We start from the raw sequence: 21,785 nt of genomic DNA, 5'->3' as shown, positions 1-21,785 counted from the left end.
AAGTACTGTACTTACAGTTAAATCTCCTTTAACAACTGAGGAGATTATGCTCAACTACTTGAGGTAAAGGCACCAGCAGTGCCTGCCTTTAAGTAACGGAACTATTTGCATCTTTAACAAAGATGAAGTGCTTCAAAATCGCTGGCTGAAAATTCAGTAAATTAATGCGAAGAACTACTATTAAAATGAACTGTCCAAAAAATTACAATATTAGATTGAGAAAATATGTGTTAGTGAAGGTTTCAACTTCAGTGAAATAATGATTTATATTAGAACAACTTCCACCAGTTGTGTGTTGCCCAGGAAATGCTGAACAGTTAGAAAGATGGAGGCAAGGCTCACGGATGGCAGCTGACAGCAGTGACACACAACTGTGACTCTCTGAAGAGAGGGCAGCAACAGTAAAACACAAGGAATATACTGGTTATTACAAAACATTAGCGTCATCTGCAGACTTTGCAATTGTATAAGTAGTACTTGTATGAGCAGACTGATAATGCAAAGCAGTTAGCCCTTTAAAATTCCATGTTCCTTGTTGTATCATGGTATGAAATGAAACCATTTCAGATGCCTAAGCTAATGACATTCTTCATTATCCTTAACCTTTATTTGACATTCTTAAGGAGATTAGGCTGATTTTTAAAAAAATTTAGAGGTCATTCATCACTTTCATGATTTTGTGAGTAGTACTATAGAGAGTAAAGCATGCAAGCAGGCATATGTGCTTCCAGCATCAGAATTACATTATATTGGCTACATGACATTGGCTATGTTTCTTTGCTCACCAAGTATATGTGCTGTTTGGCTGAGGGAAAGAAATGCAATTTGGATGTAGGAAAATGCACATTTTTGCTGTTGTTGAAGTGATAAAACCTCCCATTTTGAGACTTTTTGTAGTTTATTTAGCACTTAAGGATCACTGCTGTTTATTCCAGAGTAATGGAGTATTGCAAAACAAGAGCTCTTGATATGAAACAGGCTCCTGCAGGGCTTGCATGCCGTGCATTCCCCTAAGAACAAGTCAACAAGTGGTCTGCATGAAGAGTCCAATTTCTGGTGCAGAAGACTACACCAGAAGGCTTAAGAGTTCATGGATTTGCCTTTCTCCTAGTTTTTCAATGCTTATCTTTGTAACCTAAATGAAAGTGTTTTTTGTTTTGTTTTGTTTTGTTTTTGTCCACATGCAAACAAATATAAGTATGCTTTTGGCTAGTGCCTGTTTGGTTTAGTGTGCACTGTTTTCTAATGTAATTTAGAAAGAATATGTGTATTTTAAAAGAAACACAAAAAATGCATGCCTTCTTACCTGTTATATCTTTTAGGTTAGGATTGTATCGAGAAGCTGAAAAACAATTTAAGTCGGCTCTCAAGCAACAGGACATGATTGACACAATCTTGTATTTGGCAAAAGTAAGTCATTGATTTGCTTATTCCATAATGATGTGAAATTCCAACCTATCCCTGAAAAGTCCATATACAAGAATAGCTGAACATCCAGGTCAGTACACTGTAAAGATTTATAATGTGTGACCTCCACATAGACTTGAGGCAATGTATGTTAACAGCTAAAACAAACTGATGTATATAGCTTGAAAATATATTTTGAATCTTTCAGTCTTCAAAAAAAAAATCTTTCTTCTACCTTACTGTGTTCTTTGCACTCAACTCTGGTGAGGGATATACAGCTAAAGAATTACTAGAATTTCAGTATGGAAAACAATGTAGCTATCTATGGTCGCCTAGGAAACTAATGCAGTAAATCAGTAAGTGATGAGTGAAGCTCAGAAACCTAGTTTCACAAGCAAAAACAAAATAAGGGGAGCTTACAGGAAGCAGTCAGAGACCTTGGAAGAGAGAATGCTCTGTCAAAATAAAGGCATTAAAAGCTTTAAAAGAACAGCTGGCACAGCTAAGCATTGGAATTACTTGTTTGTGAGGGTACACGTCAGATTCTAGACATTTTCCAAGGCATTCAAAAAGAAATGGCCTGTGGAAAACTAAGACTGCATTTTTCTTCCTTTAGTGCTAGAAGAAGATGAAATCAATGGCTGTTTATCATCTCCCTTCAAGTCAGCTGTCACAGATCTGTCCAAAACAAGTCATCATTACTAGCAAGTAATTCAGATATTTGTGTTATGGTACTGGCTCATATTTGCTGTACCTTTGTAGTTCTTGAGGAATTTACATTTGGAAATTTAAACTGTTGTCATTGGTGTCTGAAGACTTGTCTTTGGACAGCTGTTTGAGTTAGTTTACTCAATTTAGCTAAGTCATTTTAGATTTCAGTCACTAGCAGGAGTAGCAGCATTTGAACATCTACCTCCCACTGCACAGACCAGCTAGCTCAAGTATAAGGCATCACACAACATGATTTATGTTGGACTGTGGGTGGGCAGGCAACGGAGTAGGGCATTGAGTTACTGCTCAGTCTAATAATACAGCAGCTGTAATGCTAGAGTTAAACAGCCATTGAAAAATAACAGGATTGCATCAAGTTCTGGGTGAACTAGACACCATGGCACCAGTTAGTTTTCTAGTTACGTTCATTTGTACATCTCTTGAAATATAACTTATGGAAAAATAAGGTTGAAAGAAAGCTTAAAAAAAAAAAAAACTTTTTATACGTCAGGAATGCTGCAACTTTACAAAGTATTCCATGAGCCAGCAGATCAGTCTGGAAATGGGATATTTCTACCAGAGATGATAGAGATTCCAAAGAGAAAATACAGCCACACTGCATTTAGCATCTAAAGCTAAGAAGTGATTATAGGTACAGGGCTCTTCAGAGCAGGTCCTCGCAATGTAGCTGTGGTGCATGGAGCTTCGTTGCACCCATCTTTCCATTTCTCCTGCCCGCCAAGGGCTGTACCATGGGGATACCAGGCAACGTGAAGCGTGGTCTGCGTGGGCATGGGGATAACACTCTAATAGAGTTAGTGGCCACGTTGCCTTGGCTCTGCATTTGCATAGGTGATTTGTAAAGAGCATCTCTTTGGAGTGAACCTCCAGATGAAGCATGGACCAGACTTGAGTCAGCATGCTCAGAAAGCATGTTAAGTTAATAAACAAACAAGCAACAAGATAAAAGCAAACAGCTCTGAGCTTCCTGTCCTCCATTTTTTGATTTTTTTTTTTCCTTTGAGGATAGGAAGATGGCTGTGTTTCACAGCTGATCAAAAAAAAAAAAAAGGTAAAAGTTAATTAAAATTCTCTTAGTTCTAAAAAAGTTGAATTATTTGAAGGTGTGGCAGTATGCACTGGCTTACTACACTTATTTAAGATAAATTAAACTCAGATAAGTCAGTCAGTCACTTGTGTAATACTTATGAATAAAACCGCCAGCTTAAGCTCCTCCTAATTAAAAAGTTATAGCCAGCTATCATGTATTCTCTTTCATCTGTGTACTTTCCAGTGAACAATTTTGGTGTAAAAACTGTTGCTAAGAGAAAATAAAACTTCAAATGGTGATTAAAGAAAGGAGAATGGAGCATGACAGCCACAATGGAGATATTCATGTAAAGTTTAAAATTTAATGCAGACATTAAATCCATCAGAGGCTATGGCACAGTTTATAAATGAAATATTATATCAAATGATCTGAAGCCTACTTTAGATACAGTGACATCTACAGATGGAGTGAATTAGGAAAAAAAAATTGCTTCCCTAGCTTAGCATGGGACATGCAAGTGGTAGCAGCAAAATGACTGGGAAAAACTGCCTTCACCTCAGCGTCAAGGTATATTATTTTGATGTTACGGTATAATAAGATACTTTTTGGTTTATTAATAGTGTCTCAGCGTCAAGGTATATTATTTTGATGTTACGGTATAATAAGATACTTTTTGGTTTATTAATAGTGTCCATATAAATTAATAATGTCTAGATGATAAGAAGGCAAATGTAATTATTCTTATTAGCTTCTTTTATCACCATCACAGAGATTTATTCATTATTAATTCAGTTATTTTCCCAATGTTGTTTACCATGTTTGCTAATAGTTTACAGCATAAAGGGAGCAGAGTCATTCCTTCCATGTGTCCTCCCTTGTCCAACAGCAATACCAGCCTACCCCGTCAGACATGTGACCTTATATACATGTTTTGTTTACTTAGGTATATTTGCGCTTGGATCAGCCTGTAACAGCTTTAAACCTTTTCAAGCAAGGTTTAGACCGATTTCCTGGGGAAGTGGCTCTTCTTTGTGGGATTGCCAGGATCTATGAGGTGCGTACGAACTATGCAATGGGCAGGGTGGTCACGGGTAGCTGCCCAAGCAAGAAGAAGAGACAATCATACAATATTCCTGTAAGGTCATGAAAAATGAACGACACTAATTTCCAGTATCACTAATGCAAACCAGATGACATTGCACAAAGAAGCTACCAAAGTAATGTCAGGGAAGCCTTGCAGGCTTTTTTGTTCGACTGGTTAATCACACCAGTGAGATGCTGCTTTTTCTTGTTCAGAAACGCAGAAGCGAGCCCGCGTTGTCAGGTGATCCATGTAGCTATGTCTACTTCATATATTTTTCACTGGACTTTAACTGCTTGAGTCATCAACAGCCTATTGGCAGGATGAAACAGCAAAATCGTCTGCAGAGCTCTTCATTAGTGCTGCTGTCCTTATTAGTCCTGTAAGTCACAGTTAATTTCTTAAGCCAGCAAGAACAGTTGGAATGTGAATGTTTCATACTTTAGGAAGCGGATTTTATTTTAAAGATGACCAGTTTTAAAGTAATGGTTTTGCTTTAGGTGGGTAGCCATATCTTTTGAATTTAAAAAAATAAGTATTTTCATATCAAGCAGCAAAGCAGCAGACTTTTTTATACATATATATATATATATATATGTACACCAAGTTTTGATAATGATGCTATTCCAAAACAAATATTTTGTTCAAAGCTGTATTTTTTTTGGCTACATCCATACTTGACATTTTTGCCTGTTCTTATTCTCATTTAACCCCTAGGAATGAATCCATTTTCGTGTTAAATGCTTTGTGTCCTTTAGCAAGGAAGAAAATAGCTGCATAAATTTTGAGGTCTTTCTTTCTGAATTGTTAAGCAGTTTTTAATATGGATATTATTTTGCAGAGCCATGCAAAACATTTCATAACTCTGTAAATAATTCTTAAGGAATAGCATATACTTGGCATGATACAGCTTTGCGCTGATACCTAAGTGCAGGGTTATTCTTTAGTCAGATAGAGAGTATAGTGAATCTACAGCACATACTTAGAAAATATTCCTCTCTAAATCCAAAAATATTTTTGTCCGTTTAAATTTGCTTTATTCTAATTGGTGGTGGGTCATCTGGTGACTTTCAGCCCTCAGAAATTGTACGACTTTGCTTAGATGACTAATTCATCTTCCAACTAGTGTACATACAGGCATGTGTTTTGATACAAAACAGTTGTCTTAACCGGCACATACTAATAAATAAAAATGTTGATAATTAATCCACTATTTCTGTTTTCAGTAATAGTTCACATGCAATTACATTCTCATTTATTGTCAAAGCATTTCATGAATTTATTTACAAAGCATTGAAAGTAAAAATCAATTGTACAATATTATTTATCATGAGACATTGTACCAAAAGTAGCACATGCCCATTGCACATGCCAAGCTGAGCAGCATTCACTGTACCAGTGGTATCCAGTTATGACAGGTATAACTAGTCCTGAGAAGCAGTCAATACCTTTCTCCTGGACGTGGGTATGTCGCTTGTGGAGATGCCAGTTGGTGATGTTGCGTTGATCGGAGAATAGCACAGCCTGTGTAATTAACCACAGGTAGTTAAGTACCACACAGGATACACTATACAGGAGCAAGCACTCTGTAGATGGACATTTTAACAAGTTTCATAATAAAAATGGTGATACAAAGGAGAATTAATCTTTTTTTTTTTTTCTGCTTTGTATAGGAAATGAACAATATCTCTTCAGCTGCAGAGTACTACAAAGATGTGTTAAAACAGGACAATACTCATGTGGAAGCCATTGCATGTATTGGCAGTAACCACTTTTATTCAGACCAGCCCGAGATAGCGCTGCGGTTTTATAGGTATCTAAACTTGGAGGGAGAGGGGGAATCAGGGCGTAGAAAGGTGGACACATGGAAGAGTAATGCAAAGGGTTGGGTTTTGATATGCAGATAACCAAATAAGAGTATTATACTTGTAGCAGAATAAGACTAATAGACGATAAGCATGCATTTGTAGAAATAATCACCATATAATCAGCACACCAACTTAGCATCTTCTCTACCAGTGATAATTACATCTCTCTTAAAAACTTGTAATCATTGCAGGCGAAGTGTATGCAGAACTATCAGCATAGAAGATTATCATAACAGTAGATTATCTCATTAATAAATAAGAAATAAGGAATCTTTCACAGTGTGAGGGAGTTTGAGAACACTGGGCCTTTCTCTCAACATCATTTGCACTGGGGAGATGCATGGAGTTTCCATTTAGCCCCTTGAAAAGGAACAGTCTCTGAAATGCTCCATTTGAAGTCATGAGCAGAGATGTGACCACAGAATCCTTTGCTTGAATGTGGGCTGGGGTTCCCCCTATGAAAGCAATAAAAAGACAGTGTTATACGATGCTACTTTCATCTGAAGTCAGAGTGCAAAGGAGTCTGACTCATGTTGCCAAGTCTTAGAGCAGATGAAGTCAATGTAAACACTTCCATGTCATTTCTGTAGTACCTGAGCTCTTCTATGCTTTAGGTTTGCAAATGTCATGCTGCAGAAAGCCAGGCGATTTTTCCCTGAACCTCATAGCATACCAGTTTTTCCTGTAAATATTAATAAACAGAATTTCTATAAAACATCTCCTCAAACACATGTTAAACAATTGATTTGAACCAGTTTTGTGGATTATGCTTTAAATATAGATTTGTAGTAGTAATTAGTAAGTAGTATTAGTACTACTAATTACTAGAGTAATTAGTAAGTAGTAATTAGAGTAGTGCTGTATGCCAGTAATTGAGCAAAAAAAAAAATGGGGATTATTATAAAAGTAACTTCAGAAATTACAGCTTGATTTCAGCTGAGAGATGGGAGAGGAGAGATGGAGAAAGAGGCAGTCTGCATACAACGCTGACTGTAACAGTAAAGTCAGATCATATGGCACAGTCAAAAAGTCAAAAATTTTCTGATCTACATAATGTTTTACACAGCTATGATTCTGCTACTCAAAAATGCCCTGCACTGGGTTCAAACAACCTTTACCGAGTGTAAGACCATAACAAAAAAAAAAGTCTGAAACAGCAAAATAATGTACTTAACTATTACACCCTGGGGAACTGGGAAAAAGGAGAAATGCATTATTTAAATAGAAATTATCATAGAATATCGTAGAATTGTTAAGGTTGGAAGGGACCTCTAGAGGTCATCTAGTCCAACCCCTCTGCACACACACGGTCACCTAGAGCACGTGGCACAGGACTGCGTCCAAGCGGGTTTTGAAGATCTCCAGAGAAGGAGACTCCACAACCTCTCTGGGCAGCCTGTTCCAGTGCTCCATCACCCTCACTGTTAGGAATTTTTTCCTTATGTTCCTGTGGAACTTTTGATGTTTCAGTTTGTGGCCATTACCTCTAGTTCTGTCGGTGGCCACCACTGAAAAGAGGCCAGCACCATCCTCCTCACTGCCTCCCTTGAGGTACTTATAGACACACTCTAGCCTGTATATGTAATTAAAAAACAGTATCTGCAATGAAAACAAAAAATGTATTTAACAAATATTTTCTCTTAATACAGACGGCTCCTGCAGATGGGTATTTACAACTGTCAGCTTTTTAACAATCTTGGCCTCTGTTGCTTTTATGCCCAGCAATATGATATGACACTAACTTCATTTGAACGTGCACTTTCTTTGGCTGAAAATGAAGAGGAGACAGCAGATGTGTGGTACAACTTGGGACATCTTGCTGTGGTATGAAAAATACTTAGAACTTTTCTGAATAAATATATTACAAAATGAAAAAGTAACTGAAAAAAGAATAGCTTGGATGTAATCATTGCCCAAGCATGAAATAAAGTATAAAACAGATATAATAGAGGATAAAGTGCAGTATAAATTTAATTAAGATTTATTTGCTCTTTCAGAGAGAGAAAGAAGCAAAAGAAGAGTTCTGTGCGTCTTCACAGAACGTGGTTTTCTCCTGCTAAAAGATGCACTCTTTCTACTATCTTTAACCTTCCTTTCCAAAAATTTGTAACTCATACAAACCTCTGGGCCTTTGATGCAATATAAGCTAATTTGACCAAAAAAAAAAAAAAATCAAGATCGTTCAGGAGCACATAGGAGACATTAAAGTGCTGTACACAATATGGTTGCTCTGTCTTATGCACAGCAATAGAAATATTTTGTAATATGTGTTAAAAATTATTAACTTCCTATCTACTTAACTAACTTATATTCATTGCACATTTTCAGATGCTCTTCTAGAAGTTGTTAGATTTCTCTTAAGCTGCACATCCAGAGTAAAGTTCTGGACAAATGATTTTTTGATAGCTTCCTAATATGAGTTCCATTCAGATGCTTATTATCTTTTAACTTAGGTCAGTGGGAAACCTTTTCATCTTGGTTGTACTGGAACTATGATAAACACATTAACTTATACTTCCAGAGCACTGCAGTTTGACCCGATGTGCGTGTATTTTTCAGCATTTGACACTTTTAATGTATCAGTCAGTCATAAAACCAGAGCTTTAAGGAGTAGTCAGTTCCTCAAAACAGAAAGTTTTATTCCCATTAATTTTAACCATCTAAAGGCTGGAATTATATGTTCCTTTTTAATCTGCATATAGAGAGGTGAGATGGCTGTCTTCGGATGTGTCTCTGGGTGTTTCTTTTGAGTTTATAAGGTAGCATGTAGCTTTATCTTTAGATGACACTTTAGTCACCAAGCAGTTAAATTAGATGAAGTGAATCTCACTTGGATCATGGCTGTGCTGGAGAGAAAATTCTTTCTGTTAATGAATAAGAAATAGAGGAATTGGGAAGAAAGCACATATGGTTCTAATCAGCATGTTTCTGCTGAGATTTGTATTCCATGGCAGTGCATATGGATGAAAAGATACTCAAGACAACAAAACAGACATGTGTTGTTTCAAATCTTTTGACAAATTAAAATACAACCTTATTTTTAGGGAATAGGAGATGTGAATCTGGCGTACCAGTGTTTCAAGCTAACATTGGTTAACAACAATGACCACGCAGAGGCTTACAACAACTTGGCTGTGCTGGAAATGAGAAAAGGTCACATTGAGCAGGTGGGTATTAAATAAGTTATCTCTGCCTTCCCAAATAGTTTGCAGATAGTTACAGATGTTTTTAAAAGATCTGATATGTTCCCCAACTCTTTAGTATTTTCTAATACTACTAACTTGCTACTCAGAAAAGAGAGCGAGTAGATTGTTTAGTGCTTAGAGTACTGTCAAGCTTGACATCTTCAAAAGAGACCCCTTTATGATGTTTAAAAATATACGCCAATCCTAAACATTTTTCTGTCTCTCGTTCATGGGAAGGATTTTACTGTCATTTCTCCAGGAGCCTGGACAAATTAGGCTGAGCGACCCAGAATGCTGGGTCATTTGGGAGGTTAGTCACATCCACACCTCTCCACTTTCCGGTTTTCCCTTCAGCCCTGAGGAAAGCAAGCAAGGAAAATTCTGCTCGCCAAACACTGTGGTGAGCAGGACTCTGGGCCATTTCAAGCCCTTTCCATCATGCAGGAACAAATTTGCAGGGAGAATAAATAAGAGGCATAATTAATGTATTTTCCTTTACTTAGTTATCTATTTCACCTTGATCTCGGTATTTTTTTAAGCTTTTTAGGAAGTGTGAAAACAAGATAAAGGCTTTCATTGCAAATTTGGAGTGTGAAAATCATGTCACTTAGCTTTTCAGGAATGCTTATGATTGTGAATCATTAATACACGTGCTTTCAGAGGCAGTGGGCAAATTCAGCAGGACTTGAAATTCTCTTTTGGTAATGAATATACTATTTCATATTTAGAAATACATGGTTCCCAACACAGCCCTTTTAGCTTAGCCAAGAGTTTTATTTATTTCAGTCCTAATAAACTGTATTATACCTAGATGTCCTAGATATATATATATATATATATATAAAATATTATATATTTAAAGTTGACTTTGTTATTAAAGGCTTACGCAGAACCCAGCATGTTTTCTCTAGAAAATGAAGAAGGATGCATCAGCCTCTTGTCACCTTCCCTCACATATTTCACTACATTTTTGATTTTTTTTCTCTTTTCTTTTTTGCACAGGCAAGAGCTTTGCTACAGACTGCTTCATCTTTAGCACCTCATATGTATGAGCCGCATTTTAATTTTGCAACACTTTCAGAGAAGGTAATGTGCTACCCTGCTCTTGTGTTCTAAAAACTGAGCCTTGGATGGGATGGCTGGGTTTGATTATTATTTTAAATATTCCAAATAGGTAATACAGAGCACTGAACTCAAGATAAAACTAAAGTTACATTTTCATTTTAATACCTAGCAGCTTTGAGTGAAAATAGTCATTAAAATATTTGTTTTTGAGAATAGGCAAAGCCAACTTAGATAGTTATATATAACTATATATTTAACATTTTATATAACTATACTGGAATTTTAGTATTTCTCCAAATGCACAGAAGATTAACAATTCCACCTACTTCCTTACAATCATTAGCTTTTTTTATAACATGAAGTGAGTAGTATCAGGTAATTTACCACTAATGATAGAATATCACTTAGTCCATGACCTTAGTTATCTCAGAAGAAAATTATGTTCAGCTTTATGACTTCTGAATTTTATGTGTTTAATTATTTCTTTCATGAGGGGAGCATGAGACACTGAATTAACAGGGTACCTGACATCCTTATTCCTATTAATAAGGAGAAAGTTGTATATATTCTGAAATTTTACAGAAAGAAATTACTTTGCCTGTGCCTTAAATGTTTTGTTATGAGTATATGCTGTGTGGGCAGCCCAGTTCCTACAGATACTTCAGTATATGTGTCAGGAAGAGAATAATCCATTAATTTATAAGCATATCCTCTCCAATGTGAAACACAGGATAGTTTGGAATAATTGTGCTTTATACTTGCTGATTAAGGAGCAAATTGTAGTCTGTAAATGAATGATTATGTAGTTTTTGCACAGAGAAAGAGAAACTGCCCTGGCTGTGGAGCAGGCAGATGCAGCCTGCTGCATGGCGCTGGGCAGCTCGCTCCTGCGGTCGGTACATGAGTGGAAGGCCCTGGTTTGTGTGGTTATGTGGGTGCAAGGCCATGGTTTATGGAGCATACGCTCTCCGGCCAGGACCCTGGGTTTCTTCCCCTGCAGAGAATTCCTGCTGCACTGTAGCTCTGTAGTCACTTGCATGTAGGCAGCCCAGGTCTTTTCCGGTAGCTTTTTCCTTATCATTCCCAAACATTCTGGTCCCTTTTTTGCTGAACTCACATTCTGAGATATGCTGTTATGTACACTTTCCCCTTTCAAAAATGATTGCTATTTAGGAACAAATAAAAAAGACTCCCAGGATAGGGAGCCATGTGGAAGCCTGCTTCTAAAAGCAGCAGAAAGGCAGCCTACAGCTCAGCAGCTCTGTAGCACTGTCCTGCTCCTCCCTGTGAAGCAGGAAGTCACAGGGAGTTGCTGTCTTTACAGAAGCTAGTGCTGCTGACTGGTTCTATCTTGTCTCTGTATAAGACAACACTCATATGGAGTTTAAAACCCTTCTTTTCTTTCTTTCTTTATTCTCTTTGCTTCTAGCACTAGGCTTTATGTACCTTGTTATGCAGTTTCCAAAAAGTTGAGTAGGGACGTATAAAAGTCACTGTCTTGATGAACTCCCCTCCCTTCAAATCCAACTGCTATTTTTTGCTTCCCCCCACTTGCAGTTTGTCCCCTTTCCTTAAAGGGGGAGGGAAAATAACACTAAGTTCAAAATTTTCCATAATGTACCAGGCTCATCTATTCAGTTTCAAGACCTGCTATGTTTAAACATTTGTGAATAGCAAAAATATACTGCACAGAATACATGGCAGAAATATTGCAATGCTTGGCTCTATAAAGTGAGTTTGTTCTTTACAGATTGGCGATCTTCAAAGGAGTTACACAGCTGCCCAGAAGTCAGAGGAAGCGTTTCCAGGCCACGTTGATACACAGCAGCTTCTCAAACAGTTAAGAGAGCACTTTGCTATGCTTTGATGACATTTTTTATTATGTAAAAGCAGTTCAAAATCAGGCAGAGTCGATGCCTAATACATTTAAAACTACGGCTTGTGGCAAAACCTGTGAGTAGCAGAAAAGATTTAAGATTCCTATTTAGTTTGTGTCAACTTTGAACATTATCACTTTTAGAAATACAGCCAGAATATGTGTTGCAACTACACAGAAGAGAGAACGTAAGAGTGGCAAGATATTACCACTGGGACAGCTTTAAATAGTTGCCTTGTATATTAGCAAGTAAGTCTCCCTTTGATATTAATGAACTTCTTTAAGGTTTTGTTCTGACTTTTTTTGCAGAAAAAAATTAGATATTCCTGTGTGACAATCTGTCAAGCAGCATCGAGTAAGAATACTTTGTAAATGGTTTTCAAACCTGGCTTTTGATACTGTGTTTTCTTACTGAAGTACTTAACATGTGTGTAAAATACACATGCAAAGAAGTGGTTCATCTGTTGTTTGTTGTACCAGGAGAATAAAATAAATTTCAGTTTGTATAGTTTGTCTCGTTTGTTTACACAAATTTACATCCTTATTGCCTTGAAGAGTCAAAGCTCTCGAAATATTTTGAAAAACTCAGCAGAACTGATACTGAACAGCACGGTAATAGCTTCCCTCCTGAGAGGAAAGTGCAATCTTCATGTCAGCAAGGGAACAGGCTGCTTAGGAACTTGCAGTAGTAGCTACTACCCATAGCATGGTTGCTAAATAACTACATGCATCAGTGTCACTACAGCAACACTACTTGTAACAACAAACAGCCAAAGACTGTCTAGACCACACATCTCTGTGTTCAAGCTAGCATAAATTTGCATGATTTCCCACCCTGACCTTTTATAAAGGCCTTTAAGAAATGTGGGATGTGAAGATACTCTAAAATGGCACATTCTGAAATGGGCCTTTAAAATCATTTCATGTTCCTGTGATACTTAAAGGATTTTCTTGACTTAGGAAGCAGTCCTAAAATGCTTATGGTTATGATGTCTTCCTCTTCTCTCTACTCTTGATGACTTTTCCACCTTTATTTTTCCATGAATGTTGTAGATGGTAAAGATAGATACAGAAAGCTCAGAGAAGTTTATCCTTCTGGGGCCTGGAACATCTGCCCTATGAGGAGAGGCTGAGGGAGCTGGGCCTGTTCAGCCTGGAGAAGAGAAGGCTGAGAGGGGATCTAATCAGTGTCTATAAGTACCTCAAGGGAGGGAGTGCAGAGGACGGTCATGGTCTCTTTTCAGTGGTGGCCACTGATAGGACTAGAGGAAATGGCCGGAAACTGAAACATCAAAAATTCCATAGGAACTTAAGGAAAAATTTCTTAACAGTGAGGCTGACAGAGCACTGGAACAGGCTGCCCAGAGAGGTTGTGGAGTCTCCTTCTCTGGAGATCTTCAAAACCCGCTTGGACGCAGTCCTGTGCCACGTGCTTTAGGTGTCCCTGCGTATGCAGGGGGGTTGGACTAGATGATCTCTAGAGGTCCCTTCCAACCCTAAGCATTCTATGATTCTATGATTCTATGATCCACGGGCTGCCTTACCAAGCAGTCTGTAGGTGAGGGGTTCACAACACAATATAAACAGATGACACAACATGCTGTGAACTGCAGAAACAATGTTGCTGGGTAAATAGATGGAGCATTTCTAAGCATTACTTTTTCCACATGTATTTAGATTGTCAAAATTTTGTCACAGAGTGACTTTCACAGAGTGAAAGTTATCAATAACCTTCACTAGCTAATTAAAATCACAATTTTCTGCTAGAAATGCAGAATTTGTAAAGAACCTCCATCCTTTCATCTATTGCAGTTATATCTTTCCGGTTGCTGATGCTAAACAAAGGAAGCTATCAAACAGCATGAACATGTTTGTCTAAGCAGTTTGTGCGCAACTGTTGAGAGTTTGAGTGTCATATTATTAATTCAAGATATTTTTAAATTGCTTAGTAAGTGAGATTATTTCTACATGAATTAGAAAGAAACTAATGGGAAAACTTCAGTTTTTAATCTACTTTGTGGCAGCTCAGTAGTTTCTCATAACCTGTCAAGTTAATGACCTGAACAGCTTTGCCTTTTAGCAAACTGCACTGCTTAGAACTTGGATCTGACGTGATTACTATTTCAGTATTGATCTAAGTGTGGAGATTAAGAGGCCAATACATGGTAAGAAATATTCTGTGTTTTCAGGGAAAAAAAAGAAAGAGGGACAATTTTCTACATGAGGACCTAAAAAGGTTTTAATCCATAACATGTAGCATCTGCAAGCCATTCCAGTTATTTTCTGTGCTGTATTTTGAGTATTTGTTTTGTTGACCTTGTACACCCCAAAGCAAGGGTATTGCAATGTTTTTTTCATGACTAGCACACATGCAAATCAAACCAAATGTGGCAGTGAGAACAGCAGCACAATGAAACAACAGATGACCAGGCAGCCTGTTTGTGGTGGAAGAATCTTTCGATTTTGTTTTATGTTAATTCAGGGTGAGCTCCAGCGAACAGATGAATGGGCAGCCCCTGGGGCAAAGTGCCCTCCGTGAGCCCGGCACGACGTTGCGTGACCCAGCGCCGCGCTCGGCCCCACAACCCTCCTAGGACAGTGTGACCTTAGTAGCGGCAGCGCCATTTCCATAGCACAGAAATATTTTTTTTCTCTAACCAGTCGCCCAGCCCCAGCTGTGATAAGCCAGCATTTTAAAAAAGTCCTTTGGGAGTAAAAGATAGAATATGAGGAGACAATTTTTTTTTTAAGCAGATTGCCAGGAGGTCTTAAAAGTTTCTACTTCCCTTCAGAAAAGGTTTGCTGCTGTGAACCCGTCTCAGCCTTTTTACTGGCTTCTTTATGATGGATTAATCCCTTTGAAAGTTGATATTAAACAGTTAGTATTATGACTGGATTTGGGTTATTCTGCAGAACCGCAGGGAAAAGTTTAAGTCATAGCACCAGTCACACAACTGTGGCTAAAATTGGTCAGAATTCACAGATACTGAAGAGGACAAGTTTGCTATCAGGTACCCGTTCAGTCAGTTGAAGACTGAATAACGATCCCATTCTCTTATTCTGCCTATAGGCCAGAAGGAGAGATTTTTGTGCCATTCAGTCTGATCTCAGATACAACATTAGCCGAAACTTGTAAGCCAGTTACTCTTCTTAATGAGCCTAGGTTGTGCTTGACTGGTGCTCATCTGTCAGAGCAGCATCACGTTTTGCTGTAGAACACATCACAGCATTGCCCATGGAAGATTCTATATTTAGCAACTCTCTACCACAAGTGCCTTTCCTCTGTAAAGGCTGACTTCAACTTCATTGGTAGCCTCCTCTCCTTCACCCACAGAGCAGCTCCTCAGCACCTGCCTTGGGCACTCGGAGCACTGGGCTCTGCTGCAGGGAAGCGAGCAGGACCAGAGCTGTGTTGTCTCCTGTTAGATGGACCTTATCTCCTAACTGCTTCACCTCTGCAGTGGCCGTGTCACAGTCGCCAGTGGAGGAAGAGGGTGGAGATGGCATCTGTGGCAGCATTTTGGGGCCAAATACACTGTTGGCCTATCAAAGGCAGAACGAGCTAGGGAACTCCAAGACCTCCTAGCACAAACTGGCTGGTCTGAACCAGGCTGGGCAGTTATTAACCCATAAAACCAGAAGCAGCTGCTGTGAAAACTTACTGTTTGGTATCAAGCATGTCCCGTGGGCAAGGGCAGAGCTGGGAAGTCTAAATTGCTATCAAAAATCAGTTCAACAAGGAGAGGAAGGGAAAAGCACCTATATAGCAGAAAACTAAATAAGCAGGAAAAAAAAAAAACAAAAAAAACACAGTAAGACCCCCCATCCCATTCCTCCCTCTCCCTGAGGAGGTTTTGAAAGCAGATTCCCTAATGCTTTCCGATGAGGCTGCCCAAACACACTGCAGAATAAAACACGGGATGTGGAGTCGCCCTGGGATCACACAGGACGAAGCGCCTCAGGCAGCCAGGGCCAGGGGCAGCCCGCACTCCTCGTGCCCTGCAGGTGATTCCTGTGCTCACATCTCGGTAGTTCCGCACCGCTGGGCTCTGCTGGCCTCCGAGTATCAGGGATACGGATATCCCAGCCACCACTAGGAATGAGCGAACAGGGAGAATGACCCTTCCTCTATAAATAACTAAAAACTAAATTCCTCTAAGTGCTTTAGTGCTTTAGAACATAAATGAAGCAAAAGCCAAGAAACCTTGATATTTAAGGCATAGCCAAGCTCACCTCTGCAGTCACCCTGCAATAACACTTAAATTGCTGCACTGGTAGGAGAGGTGCCCTGCTCATCCTCCTAGTCCCAGGCTCTGCAGCTCACAGTTTGGGAATCTGACCTCAGAAATGTTTGTGAGCGGATTACATCTGGGAGACATGTCATCATGGGGAGCAAAAGCTACCAAGCAAACATACCGTGATGGTAACTGAATTACGTGAAATAGCAGTATACTTAGCTTCTCCTTTTGATGGGCTAGTTCCACCATTTGCTTAGAGTACAGCCTTTCCTGTTCTCTTGGGAATGTTACAGAAGTGTCATAGAAAGTCTTTATCAGCTATACCCTTATGCAGATACTAGATTTGTATGGAATACATCAATCAATAAATAAATAAAAAGGAGAGAGATCTTACTTCAAGATGATTTTACTTCGAACCACTAAGTTAATATAAAGACCTCTCTTTCTGACACCTAATACATTATGTATAATTGTGTGTTTAAATATATCAGTGCATGCAGAGATTTGGGTTTTCTCCATCTTCTGTTTGTTTTTTGACAGATACTATCTGTGAAACTAAATATATTGTTTCAAAGGTAGGTCTCCAAGCCGTGAAAAAAAGTGAGAAACAGTAGGACACAGACTTGCTAAGCGCTACGGAAAGGGCAAACTCATTAAGAGCTAGGAAATTGGGCTCCCACAAGCAGACCTCTGCAGCATTTTTTTTCTCATTTCTAGCTTATTAAGTTTAAATAGCCATAAAGCAATTGCCAAGATTTTAAGTGTTAGCCTCAGTAGTATGTAGTATTTTTTTTTACTACTACCAGTTCCATATATTGCCTAGTCTATATGCTATAATAATGTCAAGCATATTTATAAATATTAACCATCCTTATATACAACACAATCAGATCATCCCGACCAAGGGTCACAAGATCCTCCATTAGAGATTCTGGTCTATTTGTTTGTAAAATATCACAGAAAAAATAAGCTATATTATGAACATATTCTACAATTACTCTTAGGTCTTCTGAATAAGCCAACTGTATGGGGCTCAGAGAAAAACATGTTCTAAATATATGATCACTGTTTTTTGTTTGTTTGTTTTTAAATCAGTAGGAGAACTAAAACAGATCTATGCATTTATCCTAGCCTTTAATGCGTGTTCTTCCAAAGACATTCCTGTGGGCAGCCCCACAGAAAAAGCTTTAGAATTTCTGATTTACTTCTGCCTGCAGCCCTCCATTACCTCAAGGTACAGGCTTACAAGGCCCTATCATTACCAAGCATTTATTTATTATGGTATTAAGTGGTAGCTACTTGGATGAACACAAGTTTTTAATTTAACATAAATCCTGGGAATGCAAGTGAATAAGCAGAGGACCACAAGGAATGCCAGAGTCATATACCAAAAATCTCTGCAGTGCAATGCAGGGGGGGTTATTATCGTTTGTGTGCAAGACGTCCAAGACAACCACAAATAACCTGCGTGGTCTTCAGATCAGAGAGTGGCTGTTGGCAGTGAAGCCCACAGCTCCTCATGAGTTTCCTCAGGCCAGGAACTGGACACTGAGAAGGCTGCGTGGAAAACCCTGTTTTGCAGGGACAGTGTGTGAATATTTGCAAAACATGGATAATCAATAGAAATAAATAGAATAATATATTAATAGAAATAAATGTAATGGGACTCCCTGTGATTAAAAGTACCTAGGGCATTTACACTTTGCAGCTACAGCTATGATATACAGTAGTGCTAATAAAGTTTATCTTCACCAAAAGGATTTATTTTTAAGTTTCTGCACACCAAAGCTCAGAACCATTCAAACGACTGGTATTATGTGACAAGTCTCATGTTATCTACTGTACAACTTTATCGTCTTTTAAAAGAAAGGTCAGATGTACTCAGCAATTCTAACTCAGAATTACAGGAGTAGTTAAATGTACAGGAGTTTCAGATGCACCAATATCTCAATAACCAGAAATTAAGAGCACAAGAACTGATACCTTTTCTGTGAGACCATAACTTAGGCTTGAAACAAATCCTGAGTAATGACAGACACTTGATTTGGAAAGGAAGTGAAAGTTGTTCTTTTTTTGCAGTACCCAGTGACAGATGCCACGTTAGCACATGCAACTTCGTATCATTTCATGGTGGTGGACTCCGCCACCGTAAGCCAAGGGCACTAGATAAAGTAACACACACCATGAGCAAGTTTCTTCCAAGTGCCTCGTATTTTTGGACAAATGAAATTTAACTCAAGCTCACAATCTCCTGTACAAAGAAGAGTAAGAGAAAACCTACACATGGCTGCTAGGAATGGAAATAACAGTTTCATGTTGTACTGAGGAGCACCCTGTATCTCAGGGCTCACCATCTTGCAACATAGCAGATTTGAAGCCTTTCCAGGGAACGTAAGCAGTCCTGTTACCTCAGTCTCCAAGAGGTGCACGCAGTAAATAACGTTCTCCGTCCCCGCTCTTGAGCACAGCTTTGAGACACCGCAGCAGGCACCATAACACACCTTTTCTTCACACTGCTCGTGGCGCACGGCAAACCTGCTGGCCTGCAGGGCTCCCACAGCATTGTGCAATGCAGCGTTACTTTGCCACGTTTCTGGGAATAGAGTGATTCTTGCCTTCATAAGCCCGTGAGTTTCAAAGCTAATAGCAAGGCAAATACTCACATACCCAAGACTCAAACAGCATGAGAAGTAGGTTTAAGCCTTTTCTTACCTTTGAAAGAAAGTTGTGGAGAAGACATTGGTGCCCTGCGGAGCTCAGAGCTGGTTCCTACCTGCCTTAGTGGCACCTGTGAGGCCCAGGTGCTGCTGGAAAGCGAGCTGCAGCCTTTTCCTGGGAATTTACAGCCTGGCTGTGCAGCTGGAGCAGGCTGGCAGGTGACCTTCCATTTCGAGAGTTAGACTTGCAGAAATAAGTTTTTCCTTAAAAGCAAACTGAAAACAGGAATCATTTTGATCACTGTGAGCTCATTCTTTGAATTTGCCTCCTGATCCAACCTACAGAGAAACTTAAGAATCAGTAACAGTAAATGTCTCTTCTGTCTCTTCTTGGTTTTGATGACCCAGTTTCACCATTTTCTCTGGGGATGAGCAGGGCCAAAGTGCTCGTATGCGCCGTGACTTCATGGCCCCTTGCCAGGCAGGTTCCCAGCCTCAGACCAGCACAGGGCAGGTGAGCGGGAAGTGGGAAGTGGGATGGCTGAACTCCCAGATCTGCTGGGGAAAGGTAAAGATGAGGCAGGTGTGCACAGAGGACGGCAGAGGAGAACATGGCTCCAGCAGCCACCTTCTGGAGATGACCTGGAAGCTTCTCATTTCAAATACTGAAGAAAGGAACTACCTAGCACTGATGTGGTGCTTATCTAAGCACTTGGATCTTCCAGAAGTGTGCGCAAGAGCATCACTTGAGACACACTAACACAAGAGTCCTTCCAAATCTGCCTAACTATCCAGCCCTGCTCTTCACCAGCATCTGCACATCCTTCTTAGCTGAAGGTTCCCAATTGCTCTGTTTCCCCTCCTGCCATGCGCAGTTAGCACTTTCCCATGAGCTGGGAAATCCTGCAGTAGGTGCTGAGGGTGCTCAGCACTTTTTCTGAGGCTCTTAGCACCTTGAGTCTTAAAAAAAAAACTACACGAGGTTTCTTTTAGTCACATGGAAAGCCCCCTATGGCCAGTGCATCATAGTCTGGCATATTGGTTCTGTATGTTCTTCTTTTTCCCCCTGATAATGCTAACATCACTAATAGAAAGTTGGGACTCAAAAAATAACCTTGCCTTTAAACCGTGCAGGAAGTCCTCCTCATTTTATTTATTCACCAAGTCTGAATCAACAGCTGCCCAGACAAGGATATTTAAGGCAGCAAATAAGAAGGAAACTATTCACCCTGGGCTGCAGATACAAATGGAGGAGAAAGAAGAAAATGTCAAATCTGCATATGCCCTGGATGGCTCCCTGATGGGTATAAAAGTACCTCTTTTGAATGCCATCTCGTAGCTACACAAAAGTTGAGGTAACCTTTTATTTTATTCCAGAAAATACTTCCTTCCAATTCTAATGTCATTTTCACTTGATAATAACAAATCACATTTCAAATCTGTACTTAACGCTGTTGTTATTACATTCATTCTACTGATTCACAAAAATGCTCATTTTTTTCTAGCCATATCTATTTTACAAATTTTATAATTTATTGTCAATTGCAAATGGGTAATACAAAACAATTACTGGCAGAGTCAAAAAACTTCTGAACTGGTAAAAAAGATTTTTACTACAAAACGACAAATGAGTATCAGAAAAATACATATTGTCCTAGTGGCAGACTTCCTGCTATTTTCATATGGATACAAGATTTTAGTCAAGATTCAAAATAGTTTTGTGTCGACTAAATGATTCATAAGTCCATTACTCATCATGGACTTCCTCTCTTCATGCTGTTTCACACATAAACTGCACTGAGATTGGAGCTACTCTTCACTGGTTAGGAAGCCTGTCACAATGTTCTCTACACCTTCATGTAGTTCCTTTAATCGGGCAGCCCTTGTAGCATCTTAGTTTTCCTGTAAAGCAGCAGAGGGCTGCAGGGCAGGCACTGACAAAATATTTTCTGTGAAAAAGGACGGCATTTTGAGGGAGAAAATCACACAGTAAGTGCAGCTAAAGCTCACAGTTGCAGAATACACAACCCCTCCTGAGAACGGATTTATCCTTTCATCCATCAGCAGCTGGAGTCCTGACAACTATATGGATACATATTATACGGATATATAATTACCTATCATTATATGACTAGCAGATTACCTGGTATCGCTGTTCTGAGTTCACCTCTGTGAAATGTTGCAGTTTGAAAGCCATAGTGGCGGGGGGGTGGGGAGGAGATACCAAATCAGTATTGGGTTCACAAACAGTCCGTGGGCCGTGAGTCCGATCACCTTCCTAGGAGTGAATCAAGTTCCCAAATAGTGTGATCAACTATAAGCTCGACTGTGGCAGTATCAGATTCACAAACAGGCTGTCAACTGTAGGTCCGATTGCCCCCCCAAATGAGTAGTCGAGTTCACAAACAGTATGATTTATTCAAATGCAACATTTACAAAGCAGGTTTCGGATGTCAGTACAGGAAATTCTCTACTACAGCGTGGGGTTTTAGCTAGCTCTGATGTACAAAGGTGCAATCATCACTCACCCCAGAAGATGGGAGAGGGCTCTCAGTCTCGAGTCTCCTCAGGCGGCGTTCCAGTCCCAGGGGAAGAAAGGGGGATCAGCCCGTCAACTGACCCAAGTTACGATCCGTTCTCCCCCCC

General features: G+C 39.4%; 1 protein-coding gene across 1 annotated transcript in view; it reads left to right on the top strand.

Moving 5' to 3' along the window:
* TTC8 (tetratricopeptide repeat domain 8) overlaps positions 1–12,752 on the top strand; it is a 37,886-nt gene extending 25,134 nt beyond the window's left edge. The window contains exons 9-15 of the mRNA XM_088539732.1: positions 1,323–1,410; positions 4,113–4,223; positions 5,924–6,063; positions 7,768–7,942; positions 9,163–9,285; positions 10,306–10,389; positions 12,119–12,752. Of these exons, the coding sequence (XP_088395858.1) occupies positions 1,323–1,410; positions 4,113–4,223; positions 5,924–6,063; positions 7,768–7,942; positions 9,163–9,285; positions 10,306–10,389; positions 12,119–12,235 (838 nt within the window). The 3' untranslated portion in view covers positions 12,236–12,752. The remainder of the gene's footprint in view (positions 1–1,322; positions 1,411–4,112; positions 4,224–5,923; positions 6,064–7,767; positions 7,943–9,162; positions 9,286–10,305; positions 10,390–12,118) is intronic.
* Positions 12,753–21,785: the final 9,033 nt, after the last annotated feature.

The sequence above is a fragment of the Tinamus guttatus genome, unplaced genomic scaffold (genome assembly GCF_059628265.1).
Source record: "Tinamus guttatus ecotype Peru unplaced genomic scaffold, ASM5962826v1 Tinamus_guttatus_pri_ptg000048l, whole genome shotgun sequence".
NCBI lineage: Eukaryota > Metazoa > Chordata > Aves > Tinamiformes > Tinamidae > Tinamus > Tinamus guttatus.
This window is presented reverse-complemented; position numbering and strand designations above follow the sequence as displayed.